General features: G+C 42.4%; 4 protein-coding genes across 5 annotated transcripts in view; 2 read left to right on the top strand and 2 right to left on the bottom strand.

The window, feature by feature from the left end:
* The window catches only part of arhgap39 (Rho GTPase activating protein 39), a 52,182-nt gene extending 49,796 nt beyond the window's left edge, over positions 1 to 2,386 (top strand). For both annotated transcript variants that reach the window (XM_084692966.1, XM_084692967.1), the window contains 2 exons: positions 568 to 737; positions 1,515 to 2,386. In XM_084692966.1, the coding sequence (XP_084549092.1) occupies positions 568 to 737; positions 1,515 to 1,709 (365 nt within the window). In that variant the 3' untranslated portion in view covers positions 1,710 to 2,386. The remainder of the gene's footprint in view (positions 1 to 567; positions 738 to 1,514) is intronic.
* Positions 2,387 to 5,458: 3,072 nt separating this feature from the next.
* LOC146221165 (uncharacterized) lies at positions 5,459 to 12,075 on the bottom strand. The gene is made up of 7 exons (XM_084693013.1): positions 12,049 to 12,075; positions 11,745 to 11,855; positions 7,141 to 7,263; positions 6,847 to 6,963; positions 6,475 to 6,627; positions 6,166 to 6,276; positions 5,459 to 6,063 (listed from the first exon to the last, which is right to left on the bottom strand). The coding sequence occupies exons 3-7, from the start codon at positions 7,187 to 7,189 to the stop codon at positions 5,849 to 5,851; spliced, it is 645 nt and encodes a 214-aa protein (XP_084549139.1). The 5' UTR covers positions 7,190 to 7,263; positions 11,745 to 11,855; positions 12,049 to 12,075; the 3' UTR covers positions 5,459 to 5,848.
* Positions 8,945 to 12,701, bottom strand: LOC146221166 (uncharacterized). The gene is made up of 5 exons (XM_084692297.1): positions 12,653 to 12,701; positions 12,294 to 12,461; positions 12,052 to 12,160; positions 11,745 to 11,869; positions 8,945 to 9,453 (listed from the first exon to the last, which is right to left on the bottom strand). The coding sequence occupies exons 1-5, from the start codon at positions 12,699 to 12,701 to the stop codon at positions 8,945 to 8,947; spliced, it is 960 nt and encodes a 319-aa protein (XP_084548423.1).
* Positions 12,702 to 17,458: 4,757 nt separating this feature from the next.
* LOC146221167 (GDP-L-fucose synthase-like) lies at positions 17,459 to 20,139 on the top strand. Its single transcript, XM_084692304.1, is given in 8 exon segments — positions 17,459 to 17,521; positions 17,665 to 17,793; positions 17,887 to 17,960; positions 18,044 to 18,177; positions 18,445 to 18,576; positions 18,686 to 18,765; positions 18,895 to 18,994; positions 20,123 to 20,139. Coding segments are annotated over 8 exon segments (714 nt in total). The 5' UTR covers positions 17,459 to 17,473.
* Positions 20,140 to 23,876: the final 3,737 nt, after the last annotated feature.

Genomic DNA, 23,876 nt, shown 5'->3' on the forward strand with positions numbered 1-23,876 from the left:
CTGCGCCGTCAGCAGAGACGCACTCGGGTGAAGCACGCGCGCTCCCCGCGTCGTTTATGATAGGTCGTCCTTTAGGCGACGCCACGGGAGTGATGATGGCGACTGTGGCCTTGGAGTGCTGGAGGAGGCTGTGTGTCTGACCACCAGACTGTTTCTGGCTCTTGATTGGACGGTCTGCTTCATGATCAAATACTGAGGACCAATGCAGTAGCACACTGTATTGGGAGTTAACAGGTACCCGAGAAACAGCTCTTTCCTTTTGTCTCTGTCTCTGTGCTTTTGTCTTTCTTGGCTTTGCGCTGTCTCTCTCTCTCTCTCTCTCCGTCTCTCTTTCTATGTCTCTCTCTCTCTGGCTCTCTATGTCTCTGTATGTCTCTCTATGCGTCTCTGTCTCTCTCTGTCTCTCTCTTTCTTCCTCTCTCTCCCTCTCCTCTGTCTCTCTGTGTCTCTCTTTCTCTCTCCCCTCATCTCTGTCTCTCTGTCTCTCTCTGTCTCTCTCTCTGTCTCTCTCTCTGTCTCTCTCTCTCTCTGTCTCTCTGCGTCTCTCTCCCTCCCTCTCTCTCTCAGCGTCTCTCCTGAAGCTGTGGTACCGGGAGTTAGAGGAGCCTCTGATCCCTCATGAGTTCTACGAGGAGTGCATCACCCACTACGACAGCCCCGAGGCCGCGGTCAACGTGGTGCTGGGCCTGCCTCACATCAACAAGCTGGTTCTGTGTTACCTCATCCGCTTCCTCCAGGTACACACACACACACACACACACATTCACACACACACACACACACAGGTCAACTGGTGAACACAAACACACACAAATGCACGTGTCAAATGGAACACACCAAATGTGCGGGAGAGAGCCAATTCCTCACGTTTCGTCAGCAGGGTACCACTGCCCTGAATATCGAAGATTATGATGATGCATTGTGCGTGTGTATGCATCATTTGCAAACTGTGGTACATATATTTGCAACACAAATTCGCCCCATAGGGAAGTTACAGTACTGGCATGGTTCTCTATCAAATGTCGCATTCTTATTTGGTAAGCACTTCTATCTCTTGATCTTCACCTTGCTGACCAGCTGACCTTTATTTTGCTGGTTAATAAAAGAATTTGCATGTCATTGTTGTTGATCTATTTGCAGCAAAAGGGTTTCAATATGTGTCTCGACAATGTGCTTTTCAATCTGTCTCTGTCTCACCCTTTCCCCCCCCCCCCACATATCCTGTCCCTTGCACCCCCCCCCCCACACCCCTGTACTCCTATACCCAACCCCTCCCCCACCCCTCTACTACCCCTACTGCTCTGCCCCCCACTCCCCCCCCCACCCCTCTACTACCCCTACTGCTCTGCCCCCCACTCCCCCCCTCCCACCCCTCCACTACCCCTACTGCTCTGCCCCCCACTCCCCCCCTCCCACCCCTCTACTACCCCTACTGCTCTGCCCCCCACTCCCCCCCTCCCACCCCACCACCACCCCTACTGCTCTCCCCCCCCCCTCCTCCACCCCCCGCCCAGGTGTTCGCCCAGCCTGCCAACGTGGCGATCACCAAGATGGATGTGAACAACCTGGCCATGGTCATGGCCCCCAACTGCCTGCGCTGCCAGTCGGACGACCCCCGGATCATCTTCGAGAACACGCGCAAGGAGATGTCCTTCATCCGCGTGCTCGTCCAGCGCCTGGACACCAGCTTCATGGACGGGATGCTATAGCCCCGCCGAACACACGCACGCACACAGACACACACACCCACACACAGTCCCCCGTACACTCCCTCTCCCCGCACACGAGGATTCGCACCCCGGGGTATTCCCCCACGCGCTCACGCCAACGCAAAGCTCACGGAGGAACGCGTGCATACGGTGTCACCAACTGCGCGCGCGTCACCCGTGACGCCTTCCTCTCAGCGCGACAGTCCCCAAATGTTCAGGAAGTGGCCGAGAAATAATGCGCGGAAGAGGAAAAAAAATATCCAAACGACATGCATATGCGACTCGCACGCGCGATTCAAATGTGCTCGATTACGGGGAAGCACGTGTGGGAGGGAGAGGCATGCAAATCCATGAAAACAAGAAAATAGACAAGCAGGTGGAGGCTGACATGAAATGTGGACCATGAACAGGGCCCAGTCCTCTGGCTCCCCAGCCTCCCCCCCCACCCTCCCTTCCTCCTCATGTTAGCCCCTCCCCCGAACGAGGCCAGCGAGGAGTTTGGCTTCAGCTGGTCCTGAAGGTTGCGATGCCCGAGCACTAGAAAAACGCCCCCTCCCTCCACCAAGAACCCCCAGGAACTGAAACCGACTACTCCCCCCCCCCCCCCTCCTAATTCCTGTTGGTGGTAGAGAATCCGTTGATCCGCAGATCTGTCGTGAGCTCCGAGCTGCCGTAGAAGAGCCGAAGGTCTCTGCTGTGGTTTGGAACCGTGCGGGGCGGGGGGGGGCTTACTGTAGAGGGGATCACAGAAGCACTGCCAACTGGGGTCTGTCTCAGGAAGTGATGTCAGACACCGTGCCACAGCTACGCCGGGACTTCCTTAAAAGACCCTCTAGAACCGTCGATTCACCCCCCTGCACCCCGATCTGTAGTTGTCACCCCACCACCGCCACCTGAACCCTGGAGTCCCAACAACCACACGACCTCTACCCCGGCCCCCAAACTCCCCACAAACCTCCACGATCCCTGACTCCTGACTCACACCTTTGTACTCTCACGTTACTAAGTTACTAAGTGGTGAATGTGTCTTCAAACAGAGCTCCGTCCACTCTGTCTGTCTGTGCTGTGGACAGATGTTTTGCGTCACACGTTCCTGAGACCGAGACGCGTTTGATTTAGTATCGTTCCAGAACAATTGTCTTCTTTGTTCGTTTGTTTTCGACAAATCGCGTGTGTTTGTATGTAACAGAGTTCTAACATGGTTTAACCCACCGTTGTCATTTTTTTAAATATATATATATGATTTAATTTATTTCTATTTATTCGAGCAAATTTCTTAATGCCTTTTTTAGACTGTATAGTTCAACATTCAGCGTGGCTTTATTCTCTTTTTACGTTTGAACACATACGTGTGCGTGCGTACGTGCTCGAGTGCGTGCGTGTTTCCGAACACTGTAGTGCATCTACTGTACATCACATGTTCCTCCGCACATACATGTTGATATGTGACTCTGTAATGTACGTACGTCTGAGACCGAAGTCCTGCTGTACGACTTGCATTCCATCGTTCCGAGACACGTCGAATGGATGGTTGTGAAAGCCTCAACTCTCTTAAACCTATAAACACCTTTTTTCACACACACACACACACACACACACTGTCCTGACATTATCTCACGCTTTACAAAAGCTTGCATCGTTTTTTTTTTTATTCACACAGCGCAAGTATGGCGCGAGTGTGTATTTGTGGTTTTGTATTTTTTATTTTCATTTGGATGTCACGCTAGGAGTGCTGAAGCAAAGGAATGTGGGAGAAGGTTAGGGAGTAAAAGGGGGGGGGGGGTGGGGGGAGATTGTGTCCCATGTCCCATTTCACTCCACCCTGCTTCTCTCACACACACCACACATGCCATTGGCCACTTGTACATCAAGGCACTGTACAGATTAGTGTGCGAAAACAAGTTCAGACTAGTAAAAAGAGCCTCACACGAGGATGACCACAGTGTAAACGTATTGTAACAACAGGGTGTTCTGTTTTAGTTCTTTTTGAAAGGTAAGAAAGGTATTTCTTGAGTAGAGTCAAAGAATGTTTGGGCCATCCACATTTGCTATAGTGAAGTGTTTCCCCACCAAACAATTCAAAACCTTTTGGCCCCTTAAGAGCTGAATCCACATCTAAAATCACAAATTCTGGGCTTGGGAAAAAAGTGTAAAATACAGTGTGTTGTGACGTTTGTGTGTGTGTGCGTGTGTGCAAGGCTGTGTTTGTGTGTGTGTGTTTGTCTAAGAGATGGTAGTAGATAGAATAGAATGCAGTTATGTCATGCTTTGACCCAGCAAATTGACCAATCAGCATGCAGAACTAGGGTCTTCACTCTTTTTAAACATACTTTTACGAAAGCAAAACATGAAACTAGATACTTACAGAACATATAATTGCAGAAATAATTTACAAAACCCAGAGTTGTTGCAGTATTTAGCTTTAAAAGTTTAAACTGAGAAAAGATTGCTCTTTTTTTTTTTTTTTTTTTTTTTTTTTTTACTAATTTCTTGATTCCTGTTTTGGTTTGTTTCAACAGATGTTCTCTTACATTCAGTGTACATACTGTTCTTATAATTATTAATGTAATTAATATGACCGAAGTTGAACATAAGGTGAGAGGCAGCTGCTATTTGTTCTGTGCTCTTCACATCCTTTTTTTCCATCTTAACGTCCACTGTGTCACTCACGCTGTTGGAGAGAAGACTTGTTAAGAGAAATGGACATTGTTTAATAAATGCTGAAAATACGAAACATGTTTTGCATGGTGTTTAGTGATAATTCACTGAATAGCATTATGGACATTCATTTACATCGTCCAAGGGTCTGAGGCCACTGGATGATTTGTTGAACCAACAGAATGAATCTGAATCTAGTTCAGATTCAGAGTCAAGTATGAAAAGAACCCCTTTCAGTATATTGTTCCTGAATTTCGAAGGTTTTCAATCCACTTGACTTATTGTTTGTAGTTATTAAACAAGCACTTTATACTGAGCGAGCACATGCACACACATCCATTTTTACTAAATATTTAAATCAAGGTTGTCATATTTTTTTTATTAATAGTTCAGTCCGTCTAGTGAGACTGTATAAGCAATCAAGATAATGAAAGAATGGAAAAATACGACACATTTTCCTGACACATCCCCACTACCGGCCTGAACGTTCACCTGCATGGAGTCATGCTCAGGTGCTCAGTTTACATTTGAAACCAGTGCAGGCGTGTCTTGGCTGCAGCAAGATCAACCCTCTACTTTTGTATCCATGTATTAAGTATTACCGACTGAACCATTTTATGAAGTAGGCAAGGTTGTCTTTGACTGAGATTAGACCTCAAATAGGTTATTTTATGTAAGAGATGCAATACATGAGAGATCATATATTTGTAAAGGATATATTGTCACACAGACAAGTTGTAACTGTAATTGTAACTTTTGTAGAAAGGTAAAGGCATTCTTTTTGGAAGTTTTCTTTAATAAAGTATTTTACCAACAATTCACTCATAAAGGTGTCAGACAAGAACCTAAAATGGATCCATCAGAAACATGCAGGTTTTCACTGAACATTATAGTCATGTCTTAAAGGAAGGGTACGCAAGTTTTGCGAAGCCATTTTAGCTTCTGTTTGACACAATTCAACCCAAAATATCTCACCCCCTCCCTTTGAAACCACTCCCACAAAACTACAGTACTGAGTTCAGGGGCAGAGTGTACGCAGGTGGGTAGGTAGACGGACAGGTAGCCTGTCCAATCATTAGCCAGGATACAGCTTAAAGATTGATTGTGTTTATTACAGTCTTGCGACACCCACAAATGTCTTATTGATTTCATGTTACTGTCAAACCTTTATATGTTCTTCCTAAATAACTATATAACACATTTTCCCATTAGAAATAGAAATGTTCAACGATGTGAACAGTAAAATAAAGCAGATTAATGTTGAATTTTGATGATAAAATATAATTAACTAAATACAGATAATACAGCAATAACCATATTCCCCTTCATGACTTGTGGCAGAACAAGACAATTGAAAAAACGTTTGTAGAAATGTTGTCAAAATCTGTTTCTTTGTATAAAAGCCACATGTAAAACACACTGTCATGTTTATCAACAAAACGTTTTTGTTCTGCATGTTAAATATGGTGTGTTTGTGTTTTTTAGAAGGTAAGTTTGACCATGATAGGAAGCCACATTGCCATGAGGACTACACTCACTGGACCAGTAGAGGGAGCCGAGTTACAGGACACTTCTTTAATGTTTACTGTTGATAGGTCAGAAGACAAGACAGATGGCAGGAAGGAGGTTATGACAGGGTCATTGCACAGATTTGAGGATGCACAGCCCTTCAGGACAGTGTTGATTGAACCATTCACTGTAAAGGAAGAAAACACACTGATGCTATATTTGTTTTAATCCATACAAGGTTCTAGGTAAAACATACGTTCATGGGAATTTCAGCCTTGGAAACACTCACCATTGATGCTAATGCAGCTATCCTCCACTCCCACACAGTCCACAGTGGTGTTACAAACTGTGTCTAACACACTGCTGCAGGAAGAACACTTTCGGCCATTTGGACGGGGGACTGCAGAGAAGCATATCAGGTCAGGTTAAGTATTCTTAGTGGTACGGAATCAGTTCAAGGATGTTCTAACTACACTGCATTTGCAGGTAACAGCTGTCTGCTAACATACAGTAGTCTATATACTTTCAAACATTAAAAACATTATTATTTGATCTGACATGGTCTAGCTGAAATGACTATTTGAGATATAAATTGTACCGGGTAGAGTCTGGTTCTTGCAGTTGTCTTGGTCACAGCAGAGCTGAGTTTGACTATAGTTTACGAAGCCCAGGTTAAAGGACAGTTGTGTTGTGACGTTCAGAGGTGTCATGCATTTGGATCTCGCTACACAGGACTTGCTTACAAATTTGTCTGGATACAATAAGAACATGTACAATGTTAACAAGAATGTTAAACTTTTTTTTATATATTTAAAAAAAAAATGTGGAGGACTGTTATTAATTGAGGAACAGAGTCAACTCAATATGGATTTTTTTTTTTTTATACTGTGAGATAAAATGGAGGCCATAAAAAATAAGACTTAGATTTGCCTTTGCCTTTGTTAATTACTTAAAAAAAAATACGATTCACCTTTCACGATTGAAGACTGAATCGTTGAAGACTGACAAACAGAAGAGTTTGATGAGCAGTTGACTGGTGCATTTGTGCATGTTGCATCAGTACAGGTGACACACTGCAGTGACTCCCCTGAAAATTTACAAGAACAGAAAAATAACACACGTCCATTCAACACATCAGTCATATTGTCAAATCATAGACCAACTATAGACTCAAGTTACTTCACGCCCTATCCCACCATCATTCATGTAAATTGTTGAGAACCTCCTTGGTTGTGGTTCAGCTCAGTAGAGGATGTTGTGTTACCTGTGAGGAGAAGAGCCCAGGTAATGCAGAGAGTCAGGATCAGCTTCATCTTGGATCGGCAGGTGAGTAGCAGGATGGGTAGTAACCTGGTAGACTACGCTGAGAGACAGCGCTTTATAAAGTCTTAATCATCCCACGCACCAGGAACAAGGATACAAACAAATATGTTTGGCTGTTACATCCTGTCTTAAAATGTTGTTTGCATAACTACAGAACACCTCTATCGATGAACCTTTCTGCAGTTCTAACTAACAGCCCCCTCTAATGGTATGTTTTTCTCACTATAATTATAAAACTTCCGACATGATTTACACACATGAAATCTTATTTTATTTACAGGAAATGTTTTGCAAGATCTCATTAATTATTATAAAAGACAAACTTTTTTTAAATCAACTTTAATTTGACAGGGTGTGTGAAGTTGCATCCAAAGTATTTTATTGTTGTTGCTGTCTTTACTGATGAGATCAAAATACATACACATACAATATAACTGTCTGTCCATACTGTGTGTTCAGACTTCAAATGATCTATATCAATTCATTTTAGAGGCTTCAGTACAGTTTCTGATCCATTTTTGTCTTGGCTTACACTCATTACAGACGGAATTACAACTAAGAGAGCTGTTTATTCAAGGAAAATGGTAATGGTGCACAGTACATCAATCAAACTTCATACTATACACACACATCCATTATTACTGTATATTTAAATCAAGGTTAAAACATTTTTTTTTACGAATTAATAGTTCAGTCCGTGTAGTGAGACTGTATAAGCAATCAAGATAATGAAAGAATGGAAAAATACGACACATTTTCCTGACACATCCCCACTACCGGCCTGAACGTTCACCTGCATGGAGTCATGCTCAGGTGCTCAGTTTACATTTGAAACCAGTGCAGGCGTGTCTTGGCTGCAGCAAGATCAACCCTCTACTTTTCTATCCATGTATTAAGTATTACCGACTGAACCATTTTATGAAGTAGGCAAAGTTGTCTTTGACTTCGAAGATTAAACCTCAAATAGGTTATTTTATGTAAGAGAAGCAGTACGTGTAAGAGATCATATATGTTTAAAGGATAGACAAGTTGTAACTGTAATGGTAACTTTTGTAGAACATTTTTAAGGTAAAGGCTTTCTTTTTGGGAATTTTCTTTAATAAAGTATTTTACCAACAATTCACTCATTTTCACTTATTGTAGTCATGTCTTAAAGTCAGGTTAGGCAAGCTATTTTAGCTTCTGTTTGACACAATTCAAACCAAAATATCCAACCCCCTTCCTTCAAAGCCACACCCACAAAACTACAGTATTGAGTTCAGGGGCAGAGTGTACGCAGGTCTGTAGGTAGACGGACGGGTAGCCCGTCCAATCATTAGTCAGGATACGGCTTAACGATTGGTTGTGTTTATAACGGTCTTGTGACACCCACAGATGTCGGATTGTTTTCATGTTACTGTCAAACCTTTATATGTATTGGTTGCTATCAATATGGGAAGTTTATTTCAGTAAATGTGAAAAAAGTGCTTCTCAACCACATCGCCTACCCTGCCTTTAACAGTGCCTAAATAACTACAAAACACATTTTCCCATTAGAAATAGCATTGTTCAACTATATGAACAGTAAAATAAAGCCGATTAATGTCGAATTTCAATAATAAAATATAATTAATTAATACAGATACAGCAATAACCATTTTCCTCTTCATTTCTTGACACACTGTCATGTTTATAATTGCATCTTTTGACAATCATATCACAAAAAGTTTTTGTTCTGCATGTTAAAGATGGTGTGTTTGTGTTTTTTAGAAGGTAAGTTTGACCATGATAGGAAGCCACATTGCCATGAGGACTACACTCACTGGACCAGCAGAGGTGGCTGTGCCATTTACTGGACCAGCAGAGGTGGCTGTGCCATTTACTGGACCAGCAGAGGTGGCTGTGCCATTTACTGGACCAGCAGAGGTGGCTGTGCCATTTACTGGACCAGCAGAGGTGGCTGTGCCATTTACTGGACCAGCAGAGGTGGCTGTGCCATTTACTGGACCAGCAGAGGTGGCTGTGCCATTTACTGGACCAGCAGAGGTGGCTGTGCCATTTACTGGACCAGCAGAGGTGGCTGTGCTATTTACTGGACCAGTAGAAGGGGCTGTGGTAGTCAGTGGACCAGGCACTGTGCTACAGGATACATTAAAGCCCAAAGCCGGTAATGGGTTCAAAGACAGGACAGATGGCAGAAAGGAGGGTATGAGAGACACGTTGCACAGATTTGAGGATGCACAGCCCTTCAGGATAATGTTGATTACACCAGTCACTGTAAAGGAAGAAAATACTGATGCTGTATTTCTTTTTATGCATACAAGGTTCTAGGTAACACACACAAACTCACAATGGTCACAGAAAAACTTGAATCTGACAAAAAGAATAACAAATAAAAATTCTATGAATGTTAACCAATGAAAGTCAGACATTGCTTTTCAACCATGCTTCAACGGAATTATTTTAAAAAATTAACTCATGGAACAGGCCTAGACAAAAAATGATGGTACCCCTAACTTAATATTTAGTTCCACAACCTTTTGAGGCAATCACTGCAATCACACGATTCCTGTAACTGTCAATGAGACTTCTGCACCTCTCAGCAGGTATTTTGGCCGACTCCTCATGAGCAAACTGCTCCAGTTGTTTCCGGTTTGAAGGGTGTCTTTTCCAGACTGCATGTTTCAGCTCCTTCCAAAGATGCTCAATAGGACTGAGGTTAGGGCTCATAGAATGCCACTTTAGAATAGTCCAATGTTTTCCTCTTAGACTTTTTTGGGTGTTTTTAGCTGTGTGTTTTGGGTCATTGTCCTGTTGCAAGACCCATGACCTGCGACTGAGACCAAGCTTTCTGACACTGGCCCGTACATTTCTCTCTAGAATCCCTTGATAGTCTCCAGATTTCATTGTACCCTGCACAGATTCAAGACACCCTGTGCTAGATGCGGCAAAGCAGCCCCAGAACATAACAGAGCCTCCTCCATGTTTCACAGTAGGGACAGTGTTCTTTTCTTGATATGCTTCATTTTTCCGTCTGTGAACATGGAGCTGATGTGCCTTTTTGTCTCATCTGTCCATAGGACATTCTCCCAGAAGCTTTGTGGCTTGTCAACATGTAGTTTGGCATATTCCAGTCTAGCTTTTTTATGATTTGTTTTCAACAATGGTGTCCTCCTTGGTCGTCTCCCATGTTGTCCACACTTTGGCTCAAACAACGACGGATGGTGCGATCTGACACTGATGTTCCTTGAGCATGAAGTGAATACCTGGAGCCTTATATATAGGCCCACTGACTGATTACAAGATTGTAGACACCTGTATTGCTAATTCGTGGACACATCTTGAATAAACATGTCCCTTTGGTCACATTATTTTCAGTCTTTTCTAGGATCATTTTTGTCTTGGCCTGTTCCATGAGTTTATTTTTTTTTTAATAATTCCGTTGAAGCATGGTTGAAAAGTACGGAGCCCCTAAAGGGACATGAAAAAATAAAATAATGAAAAAAATAATTAAATATAATGAAAAATAAAAATCATAAAAAAAAAAAAAATCGGAAAATTTCTCGTGCGCACCAGAAAGTTTCTCGTGCGCACGACAAACTTTCTCGTTACCACGCTTAAGTATATGGTGGATGCCACATACACAGAAGCGTGCATTAGATCTGCTGTTTTCATGCGTGGAAATGACTTTTAAGGACATTAAAAGTTTGCTTGCGAGTCGTCACCACTATATTATATAGAAAGACATTAAAAACGAATGTTAAAGTTGTGTTGTCTGTTTTGGCGCAAGGGATACACCCGTCTTGACCAGGGGTCTCATTCATAAACGTGGCTGTCTCAACATCACATGGTCCACCATGGGTGCAGGAGGAGGAGATGCCCTGACTGCATGGAATACAGGATAACATCATATATCCTATACCTTTAGATAACTGCAGAACAAAGTGTATAACTAAATATGTGTATTTAATAATGTGCATATATCATCATGTCAAAAACTGGAAATACAATTATAAGCCCGTGCGTAATCGCTACACTTTACGTCCTCGTTATCATTTCAAACTTTAATACTGTTAATAACAAAACGCTTTTGTTTTCAAATTGTATCTCGACTCGGGGTATCGCTGGCACACTTGATGGCAGCAACAATATACTGCAACTCGCACCGTTTTAATTGGTGATCCACCGGCCACCAAATAATGTGATTTTCGAGCGTCCACCTCACCTACAACTAACAGTGTCTGAGAAGATACTTTCTCGTGTGCACCAGAAAGTATCTTGTGCGCACCAGAAACGTTCTCGTGCGCACCAGAAAGTATCTCGTGCGCACCAGAAACTTTCTCGTGCGCACGATAATTTTTTTTCGTGTCCCTTTAGGGGCTCCGTAGAAAAGCAATGTCTGAATTTCATTGGTTAACATTCATAGAATTGTCATTTATTATTACTTTTGTCAGATTAAAGTTTTTTCTGTAACCATTGTGAGTTTTTCTTTCATTGACCAAAGGGTACCAACAATTTTGTCCATGTGTGTACATTCATGAGAATTTCAGCCTTGGAAACACTCACCATTGATGCTAATGCAGCTATCCTCCACTCCCACACAGTCCACAGTGGTGTTACACACTGTGTCTAACACACTGCTGCAGGAAGAACACTTTCGGCCATTGGAACTGGGGACTGCAGAGAAGCATATCAGGTCAGGTTAAGTTAGTGGTACGGAATCAGTTCAAGGATGTTCTAACTACACTGCATTTGCAGGTAACAGCTGTCTGCTAACATAGAGCAGTCTATATACTTTCAAACATTAAAAACATTATTATTTGAGCTGACATGGTCTAGCTGAAATGACTATTTGAAAAACAAATTGTACCGAGTCTGGTTGTTGCAGCTGTCTTGGTCACAGCAGAGCTGAGTTTGACGAAGGTTTACGAAGCCCAGGTTCACGGACAGTTGTGTTGTGACGTGCACTTGGATACACATAACTTACTTACAAATTGGTCTGGATCCAACTTTTTTAATAACAAGCAGAATTTTTCAATAATGGACTGTTTCTGATTAAGGAACATAGAGTCAACTCAATATGGATGAAAAAAAAAACGATTTTCAGATAAAAACGGATGCTTACAAAATAAGACTGCTTAAAAGATTCACCTTTTAAGGTGAATATTGAGGTCATGATTGAAGCCTGAATGGTTGAAGTCTGACATACATCGTTTGATGAGCAGTTGACTGGTGGATTTGTGCATGTTTCACCAATACAGTTGAAACACTGCAGTGACTCCCCTGGAAATTTACAAGAACAGAATAACACACGTCCATTCAACACATCAGTCATATTGTCAAATCATAGACCAACTATAGACTCTAGTTACTTCACACCGCCCACCTGCATCCCATCATTCATACCATCATTCATGTAAATTATTGAGAACCTCCTTGGTTGTGGTTCAGCTCAGTAGAGTATGTTGTGTTACCTGTGAGGAGAAGAGCCCAGGTAATGCAGAGAGTCAGGATCAGCTTCATCTTGGAGCAGCAGGTGAATGGCAGAATTGGCAGTAACCTGGTAGGCTGGGAAAGACGGCGCTTTATAAAGTCTTAATCATCCCATGCACCAGGAACAAGGAAATCCTGTTTTAAATGTTGTTTACATAACTAGAGCAAACCTCAATTTCTGCTGTGATTTACAGACACACATTATTGTATTTACAGGAACATAAAATCAATTCTAGATTGATTAAGTACTGTTTCTGATACATTTTTGTCTCACTCATCCCAGACATAATTACAATTAAGGGAGCTGTTTATACAGGGAAATTGCTAATAGTGCACAGTGCATGAATCAAACTTTATACCTGTATGTCTGACTCTTACCAGAGCAAGAGATGCAATACATGAAAAATATCATATATTTTTATAGGAAAGATTGTGTCAGAAAAGTTAAAGATCTAACTCTTTATCCTGTATAAGAATGATACTGTGTTTAGCTTTGTATGCAAAGAGAGGCTATCCTTGAATTAACTCTAGGTTTGTGTAAACATACTGAGCCCTTATCTTGAACTGGGGGAAGGGTGAGAATTTTTTACAGAATAAGCCTGAGAGGATGTTTGGGGCGTTGAGCTTTTACGACACCAGAAAAAGAAATTCAACTCGGTTTGATGATGCACTCACACATACACACGCACACTCACACACGCACACTCACACATTTGCATGCCTTTGATTTAACCAATGACTGTCAAGGGTGGTTCTGTTTAAGTAGGTAGCCAGCACAACATGCTAGCGGACAAACTTTGTAGCACAATGGCTTGTGATGTTTTGTCTCCTTGCGGCCGCAAGCAATAAAGCTTTCTTAACTTGTTCACCGACTGACTGTGTAATGCTTGATAGATTAATATTTCTGACAGATTGTCACACAGACAAGTTGTAACTGTAATTTTAACTTTTGTACAAAGGTTTTGTTAAGGTAAATCCATTCTTTTCTTTCATAAAGTCTTTTACCAACAATTCACTCATAAGGTGTCAGACAGGAACCTAACATGGATCCATCAGAAACATGCAGATTTTCACTGAACATTATAGTCATGCCTTAACAGTTCCTAAATAACTACATTACACATTGTCCCATTATAAATAGCAATGTCCAACTGCATGAACAGTAAAATATAGCAGATTAATGTCGAATTTCAAGAATAAAATATAATGAACAAAATGCCGATACATGATCTTTCCCTTCATTACTTGTGGCAGCACAAGGCAATTGAAAAAACACTTGTATAAATGTTGTCAAAATCTATTTCTATTTCAGACAATAATTTCACAAAAAGTTTTTGTTCTGCATGGTAAAGATGGTGTGTTTGTGATTTTTAGTAGGTAAGTTTGACCATGATAGGAAGCCACATTGCCATGACGAGTTACAGGACCATCCTGTTAGGTTTGAGTTTGATGAGCAGTTGACTGGTGGGTTTGTGCATGTTCCCCTAGCAGAGTTGATACACAGTGATGACTCCCCTGGACATTTACAAGAACAGAAAAACATATACAAATAGCCTGAGTTTACTCTAGTTGACACTTGGAAATAATTTACTAAAAATTGAAATATCTTACAACAGCAAGCAAAACGACTACATATATACACACCGTGCCTCCAAAAGTATTGGAACAGTGAGGCCAATTCCTTTATTTTTGCTGTAGACTGAAAACGTTTGGGCTTGTCTCAAACAATGAATGTGAGACCAGAGATTAACACTTAAGCTTTTATTTCCAGGTATTTACATCTGGATCTGATGCACACATTAGAAAATAGCACCTTCTGTTCGAACCCATCCATTTGCATGTGCAAAAGTATTGGAACATGTGACTGATAGGTGTGTTTTGTTGCCCAGGTGTGTCCTTTTACATACATTATTCAAACAATAAATAGCACTGAATGTCTACGCTCAGGTTCAGATTGGGTAAGATAGATTTTGCCTGTGCAGACTGCATTCAGAGGTGAAACAACATGGATCTGATGCACCGCACAGCTCCAACCTCCTTGTTAAGTTTGCTGACGACACAACCATCGTGGGCCTCATCTCTGACAGTGACGAGTCAGCCTACAGAGAGGAGGTTGACACCCTGACATCATGGTGTCAAGACAATAACTTCTGTGGTAACCAAGGGGCATTGCCAGGAGCGAACAGCACTGCACTACTCAAAAACACGGTTAGTTGGATGAAAATAGCAGGCGTTTATTTAACCAAACAAAACACAAGAATAACTTACAGTCTTCCTCGGTCGAGGGAATGGTCTGGACTGGCTCGTCTTGTCTGGACCTGTCTGGACCTCCCACTCCTTTTTCTAGTGACCCCCCCCCCTTGCGGCAGGGCTGGCGCGCCTTTTATGGTGTGGCCATCCTCCATTCCACCCATGAGCCGCACCTGTGTAGCTCATTGTTTCCTGTGGGAAACATATACTGTCAGAAATATTAATCTATCAAGCATTGCACAGTCAGTCGGTGAACAAGTTTAAGAAAGTTTATTGCTTGCGGCCAGCCCATAAGGAGACAAAAACATCACACAGCATTGTGCTACAAAGTTTGCCTGCTAGCATGTTATGCTAGCTAGCTATTTAAACAGCCCCACTCTTTACAGTCATTGGTTAAGACGATGGCATGCAAATGTTCCATGGCTCTTCTTCATTGGCTCCTTGCATAGACCTAGACGTGTTTGCGTGTGCGTGTGTGTTTGAGTGTGTGTGTGCCTTTTGACCCATGTAAGCTTGACCACATGATTCACCCAACACAGATAAGGCCACACATCTTTTATGGCCTCTCCAGTAAGAGAGATTGGTCAGCCCAGGTCACCTTGTTTACAAATGCCTCGTGTTACCCAAAGTTCAGATTTGGGGGTAGGCCTCTCTCTACACACAAGGAATGCTGAACACAGAATCATTCTTATACAGGATAAAAGGGTTACATCTTCAATTTTTCCAACACATACCTGCCCCTGATCACCTGACCTTGAGCTTGCCGGTGCCGCTGTCCAAGGTGCTGATCAGAGTGCCTGTGGTGTCTTGTGCCAGCCCTGTACCTGAGCAAGACCACATCAACAATGAGGTACATCCAGTACAGACAATCCTCATATGTTCTGCCTTTCTACAGTACCCAACATTGGCAGCGTTGACCTTCACTTACGAGCTGTGTCGTAATTGGCTACAAACCAGTCATGTGTCTCCTTCAAAGCTGTAAAAACAGGAAGAAGAAAAGATTGTGCTAGCATCAGTCAGGACTACGGTGGCCCTGAAGTGCAAATCACACCCCCTAATATGAGTAAATCCCCCAAATGAAAACACTCCCCCCGAATATGAGTCAACTCCCCCCAAATTGGATGACTTGTTCACCTCTCCCCAATACAAAAACACGCTCCCCCAAATGGAAAACAACATTACATTAACTCAAAAACACATTACATTAACTCTGAACGGAAAGGGTAGGTACTACACTTTAGCGCTGATTGGATGCAGTAAGCTAACTAACAAGAAATATGAAATTGATCGACAGAAGTACAAAATGCAATAGCCTGGCAGAGTTACGTAAAAAGAAAAGGGTTTGCTGTTGCCACAAATCAATTCCATTTAACAGACATCCCAAACTGCAGAGACTCATTTCCGGGAGGTGACTTGTGTCCCCCCACCCCCCAGTTTCGGTCACTCTTGACACACCTCACACCAAGGGAACATCTGATAAAATAATCTGTAGAACCATCACGATAATCGGGACGTTACCTAGGATTGTCGGAAGGGGCGAAATCGTCCGATTATCCTGTAGTGTCCCCAGCATAAGTCCAACTCTCGCCCCATAGAGACCAATGCAAATTTGGTGACAAATTTCTCAGAGAAAGCAGAAGGTACAAGTTTTTGAAACTGCCGGTGGAGTCGTATTTCTGACCGCAGAGACATAAAAGGATATCTCTGGTTCGGCAGAGTCTTGGGTCTTGGAAAATATCCATATTTTTGGGATTGGATGTATAGTTTTGCGTCTAGGTTAACTTGTTTGAGGTGTGGATTCTAGGTACATTTCTGTTTGTATTTATTCTCTCTTCCCTTTAATCAACTCGTTAATGCACAGCTGGGTCATCACCGTGACAACCACAGACAGTGCCACTCAGTCTCTCACACAGGTGATTGGTATTAGCTGATTAGTGGAGTCACATGATGGAGCTATCCAGTCAGACGGATCTTGCAAACACCTCGCTTGTCCCTCCCTCATATAAACCTATACTTATCAATATGAAGTCTACCGTATATATGTGGCAGCCTGGGAAAACCCTTCACATGGTGAACATTTGACTTTCTGGGTGGTATACATCTTTGGAAAAACTCTCCTGAATACAAATATGTTGAAATCACTCCAACACACCTGATTCAAATGAAGGGTCATATGCAGGCTTCTGCAGAGCTGGATAACGACCCATTCATTTGACTCAGGTGTTTTGGAGCAGGGAAACGTCTAAAACAGGCAGTACAGGGTGCCCTGAGGACCAGGGTTGGGAACCACTGTCCTATACCGATAGTATGTGAGGAGTTTGCCAAACTGGAGGCGGAGCAGTGGGTCTTCCTCTCCTCCAAGGATGCCAACCTCATGTGAGTGCTCACCTGTTTAAACTACGCACACTAAAACAAGTTCAACTTGACAGATCACCTGCTTCAGTACAAACACAACTTTAATGTGTGTGTGTGTTCTCCAATTTAGGGACTTCCAGGAGACGCTGGCTGTCTTCCAGAAACACAAGCCTACCCATGTCATCCACCTGGCTGCCATGGTTGGTGGCCTCTAAAAACACATGAAGGCCAACCTGGACTTTTGGGTAAGAGCCAGGCTGTATCATGGTGACAGCTCACTAAACTGGACTGGTTTTGATTTCTACCCAGATAGATAATGGAGAGACTTTAGCTAACTAGGGGGCTGGGGGCTGTCATGCTAATGGATCTGTCCGTCTGTGTGCTTCAGAGGAACAATTTTTACATAAATGACAACGTACTGCAGGCAGCCCACGAGGTGGGCGTGGTCAAGGTGGTGTCCTGCCTCTCCACCTGCATCTTCCCTGATAAGACCACATACCCCATCGACGAAACCATGGTAGGAGGCACTGTGTGTGTGTCACGGTTACAGGTTATATCCATATGATGGTTATTGAATGGCTTGATGTTTATCTCATTTCCTCATCTCCAGATCCATAACGGGCCTCCTCATCCGTCCAACTTTGGGTATTCCTACGCAAAGAGAATGATCGATGTCCACAACCGGTGTGTAGAGAAGTCAGAAGGAATCATTTCATAAATATCTGTTACTGCCGTGTGACCACAATCAGTTTGAGTGTGTTTTGCAGTGCGCATGCAGAGAAGTATGGGAGTCGCTACACGGCAGTTATACCAACGAATGTGTTTGGTCCCCATGACAACTTCAGCATCGAGGACGGACATGTATTGCCAGGCCTCATACACAAGGCCTTTATAGCACGAAGTAAGACACACCCTTGCTCTGTCAACATATGACTTGACCAACCCCTGCATAGTGTTGTTATATGCATTAAAATAACTGGATTACCCAGAATGCAGTAGGCATACGGGGAGTAGAGGGTGAGACATTGAAGGGCGCCCAGTAAAAGTTATAGCTAAACCCACGCTGGCCGTGTGAGTCAATTATTGTAAAGTGCACTACACGGCATAACACCTACCAACTACTGGATCTTTTATGTTGTGCCTCTCCATTGTGTGTTTGTTTTGTTAGAGGAAGGGAGTCCGTTGACAGTGTGGGGCTCAGGCAGTCCCAGAAGGCAGTTCATTTACTCCTTAGATTTGGCCCTTCTTTTTCAGTGGGTTCTGAGAGAATACAAGGAAGTGTACCCAATTATATTATCTGGTGAGTTCTCAACACGGGGCCAGGGCTACATTTGGATGTATTGTAATTATTTATTTATTTAACCACACACTGCTGAGTTTCAAGTCTCGCTCCTGCCTGTGTGACACAGTTGATGAGGAGGATGAGCTGTCTATCAAGGAAGCAGCCGAGTCTGTTGTCCAAGCCCTGGGCTTCAAGGGAGAAGTAGTTGTATCCTTTCAATGGACGAATGTAACATTACAGTCAGATAAACAGTCATACAGACAGGCACACGTAAAACGCAAAATGTTTCTATCAATATTATAGATGACAGTTTCATTCTTCAACCGTGTTCTCCAGTTTGACACCAGTAAATCGGACGGTCAGTTCAAAAAGACAGCCAGCAATGCAAAGCTGCGACGCTACCTGCCCAACATCAAGTTTACGCCCTTCAATCAAGGTAGGAGCTCTGATATGATGGCAATCAGTGGTTCTCTAGCCTGGCTGCCAGCCCAACTTCTCCCCACACACAAAAAGATTTGGTCGGGAAGTTGGGTCTGGAGGGTCTCGTATTGGGAACAACTACATAAAACCAGGATCGGGACGGACCAATGAAATTGCCAGGGCGGGCTTTATACGATGATGGACAGATGATCAACAGTAATGTAATCAACAACGTCACGAAAGAGCCCTTGGGTTGAATTCGTTTTCAACAAACAACATATTACGTTGCTCTGATTGGTTGTAGGTCTATCCAATTGAGCGAAGAGGCATTTGTTTTACGAGTTCGGTTGAAACACGCCCCGTAGTCACAGCCCAACGGAGAGTTTTCAGACTCATATTCTGACTAGAATTATGAGTATGACAACGTCAGGCTAGAGAGCCTGCCCACTCCCTTTTAAGCCCCATTGTACCGAATTTTGTTGCAGTTACACCAGAGTTCCACTGGGAGTGATCGCGGTCGAGTGCAAAATGAATGGGATTCTATGGAGCTAAACGGCTAAATTTGTCTTTTTCGCCTGATTGTCGTTGAGAAATCTCAGATTTTATTGTAGTTTTTGCATGTTCAACATGGATTACAGGTCAAAAGTTGAATGAACGAGTACTTATGTCCTTTCGATTTCTTACAGGGTAAGTCGTTGTTGCCCATAACACGCTTGATTAGCCTGGCTGCCAGCCCAACTTCTCCCCGCCCACAAAAAAATGTGGTCGGGAAGTTGGGTCTGGAGGGTCTCGTATTAAGGAACAACTACAGAAAACCTGAATCTGGGCGTACCAATGATATTGCCAGGGCGGGCTTTATACGATGATGGACAGATGATCAACAGTAACGTAATCACCACGTCACAAGAGCGCTTAAGTTGAATCTGTTTTGAACAAACAACATATTACATTGCTCTGATTGGTTGTAGGTCTATCCAATTGAGCGAAGAGGCATTTGTTTTCCAGGCTCGTTTGAAACACGCCTCGTAGTCAAAGCCCAACGGAGAGTTCTCAGACTCATATTCTGACTAGAATTATGAGTATGACAACGTCAGGCTAGTGGTTCTCAACCCTGGTCCTCTGGGCCCTCCTGTCCTGCGTGCAGTACCTTCACCGCCCTAGGCAAGATGTTTCAACACCCCCCCCCCCCCCCCCCCTCGCACTTCAGTATTTGGCGCCCCCCTCTTCATGGCGCCCTAGGCGGCTGCCTAGTTTGCCTGTTGCAAACACCTGCCCTGCACATGTGATACACGTAAACTGGTCTAACGGGTTTCCAGGATCACCCTAACAGGGTCTCCCTGTCCTGTGTTTTACATATTTCCCTATATGTTTGTTTAGATGTTTTCTATATTAGACATTCTCTGGTAGGGTATTGAGCACCATGCTTCAGAGCAGTCTTTTGTTTGCACTGGTAGCTTAACGATGTGTGCACTGAACTGCCATTAATGTTTGCATTCTGAAAAAGCATGAAGTAAGAGAAAAGCCCATTTCTGTGCAGGTTTTTGCAAGCAGATTTCTTAGTATTAACCCTTGTGTTGTCTTCCCCATTGACCTGCAACTTTTTATGGGTCAAAATGAAAAATAAGTCAATACGTTTTGGTCGTCTTTATCGACACTTGTCACTTTTTTCGAAGCATCTGTCAAGTTTTCTGCGCTTTTTTGACGTTACACTGTACTTTGTGTTACTCTTGATTTTAAATATGATGACTAAAACGCTGACATTGATTCTAACCTACTAATGCTAGGATGGTGGGGATATTGTCAATGAAGTGATGAAGATTGTCATATCCAGAGGTGCCGCCATGTCTGATCCAACCAGCGCGAGGATCTTCATTGAGGGAACAGAAGTCCTGCAAGACCTGGACGTACCCAGAGCCTGTGCCTTGCTTATGGGGCTGATGTACCACCTCAACCTCAGCTACCCAAAATAACTAAAAAATACTTTTGAGGTATTTCAAAAGATATTCCTTGAGCTCTATGGGCTGAAAGCCAGTCCAAAAGTAAACTGCTGTGCTAAATGTGAAGAATTAGACTGTCCTCAAATTCAACAGGATATGTTACACTGTTTAGTCTTGTTGTGCTAGAAACAGCACCAGGGGCCTGTACTACGAAGCAAGATCAACATGCTCTGGATTACTTTCAGTTACCCGGCTACGCGAAGCCTAACAATTGCAGTCACGATAAGCGGTACTACGACGGCGGTTATCAACTCTCTAACTCAATCCAGATCTTTCCAATCAAGAGACGTGCGCGTTCACATAAAGGGGCGGTGTTTGAACCGTATGTCCAATCGCAAACATGGACAAAACAAGAGCCGCATATTTCACGGAGGAGGAGCAGACAATCTTACAAACTTTGTCTACTCCTCCTGCGTGAAATATTGTAATACAAGCATATCAGGAATACAGACATAATACAGGCAAATTTCAACAAAGTCGCTGCTGCCAAGCTGGCAAAAAATAGCATACGCTGTAAATGCGTAAGCTACATGACTTATTGAAGATGTGACCATAATTACACGGGTGCATTCCACAACGTTAAGCTTTTGTTGCTGTATTATTTTAGTTGCAACCCTGCAGTGGCAAACGATCGTGGGACCAAATGCTAAATAAATATAAAACCATAATTCAAAACGGTAAGTAGCAGTAGGCAATACTTGCACATATTTTAAGGCCAACAAGTACAAGGCTGAATTGCCTGAATTAGTCCCTTTTGTAGGAAATTGCATAGCTACAAAAGGCCTATAGAACAATGAAATTGCCTGCAGCCAACAGGAAGAAAAATTAGGGAACTGGTGGCAGCAGGTTGGAAGCCCAGGCATATGTATGTTTCAAGTAATCTATGTGACCATGTTCATTCAACAATTATTTATGAATATTGTAGGAGTGAAATGTATTACTGTTCTCTGCAGTGACAGGAAATACAGTGGTGTTGCTGCCACCACCCACTGTCGTCCCACTGTGCCATACAGAGGTAACAGTGAAACTAATAGTCATACGCCAGTAAGTATGCCATATGTGGTTGCTGAATATGGATGAAATATACCATTTACTTTCTCAAGTGGAGGTCCTAGATGATCAAGAAACTGTGTCTGCCTGCTCATTTTGGGGGTACACCTTTGAGTTTTATTTACCACTTGCAACACAGATGGTGAGAGTGTGTGAACGTGTGACTGTGATTGAAGTGTCTGTAATGACTTACTAATTGTGGTGGTCTCAACATAAGACACAAGTCCTTAAAGTGCTCATTTCAAATATGACTCAATTGATTACATTTCTATGGTGTTGAACTCAGCAGGAAGAGGAACTTCTTCCTCCCCCTGAGCCTAGGGCCTCCACTTCAAGGCCAAGACAAAGACACAAGGTATAAGCAAAAAAACACAGTAGTCAAATGGACACTTTCAACTTTCTCCAAGTGTGCCTTGCAAAGGGACAATGTTCTTCATTTGTTTCAGGTTGGAGCAGACGGTGTGAGGGCCCTGTATAAAAGAACCCTGGAGCTCGATTATAAGGTTTTTAATTAAAAAAACAAGGCTGGAGACAGAAAAACTGGAATATGAGAAGAGATAGTAATTGACTGAATGAACGACACGAAACTTAGTTACACTGACATATTTTTCCTGTTCCTAGGGGAGGGAGAACACATGAGGATGTATTTGTTAAACTTTTGTCTACGTTTTGATATTTTTATACCTTTTTGTGGCTTTCTTGTTGTGCCTTTTGAATCTTTTGTGGGGGTTTTCACCATTTCTCTCTTTCAATGTCCTATTTATTATTTTTGAAAAATGCTATAAAAGTGAATGAAACATCAAAAATCAATGAAAGTAGTGAAATGATCATTTATGTATCACTTGTGAAGAGCTTTGTACAGATACCCATTGTTCTTTTTGGTTTGAAAGGTTTTGGTTGAAAGAAACCCCAATTTCTGATATGGAAATGATTAGAAAATGGGTCAAAGGAACCCAAGGACAAAAGGGTTAAGGGGAGACACAGTGAATAGGGTTAACATACAACATGAAACCTCCCAAGTTGATAACTAATAGTATTTCAAATAATGTTTTCATTACTAGTTTCCTGTAAATGTAGGCCTATGTTTAAATGAGCAAATTATGACGTTGTAAAATATGATATTATTTGCATGCATTTGCATGTTGAATATTCCTCTTTGTAAGGGCAACTTCCTTGTAAAAGCCTGCAAGTATTTGACTTAAAAGCTCCAACACACTTGTAATTTTGATGTGTTTATAAGTTATAAAATAACAATTCAATAACTATAAAATAATATAGTTTATGAATTGACTTTGCTGTTACAATAAAATGTTTGATCATAAAAAAGGACTTGCTATGTGTATTTTATTCTGGCTAAAATGATGGAAAGATAAGGCAACGACCACAGTAAACGACTGGTGAAGTGGCACATTGTAAAGGCAACGCTGCAAATTTCGAAATCTGTTTCTTTGTATAAAAGCCAAATGTTAAACATACTGTCATGCTTAAAATTGCATCTTCTGAGAATCATATCACAAAACGTTTTTGTTCTGCATGTTAAAGATGGTGTGTTTGTGTTTGTTTAGTAGGTGTGTTTGTGTTTTTTAGGTAAGTTACTTCAAAACTGTTATAACTGGTCTCCAGGATCACCTTAACAGGGCTGATCAGTCGTACTTCTGAGGGGTGGAGCAGGATGGGCAGACACTAGTTTAGCTGCGCCCTGCAGTTTTGAAAACCTTTGACAATTCAAAGAAGGATTTGATAAGCTGCTGTTGCTGAAAATAGGTGCTGTTCCAACTGTATGCTCATCACAACTGCAAGCTGTAAGTATGATTTTGTCGCCAACAGTTATAAAAAATCATTCGAATCTTT

Source organism: Hypomesus nipponensis, chromosome 26, assembly GCF_054491055.1.
Source record: "Hypomesus nipponensis isolate SF chromosome 26, ASM5449105v1, whole genome shotgun sequence".
Classification (NCBI taxonomy): Eukaryota; Metazoa; Chordata; class Actinopteri; order Osmeriformes; family Osmeridae; genus Hypomesus; species Hypomesus nipponensis.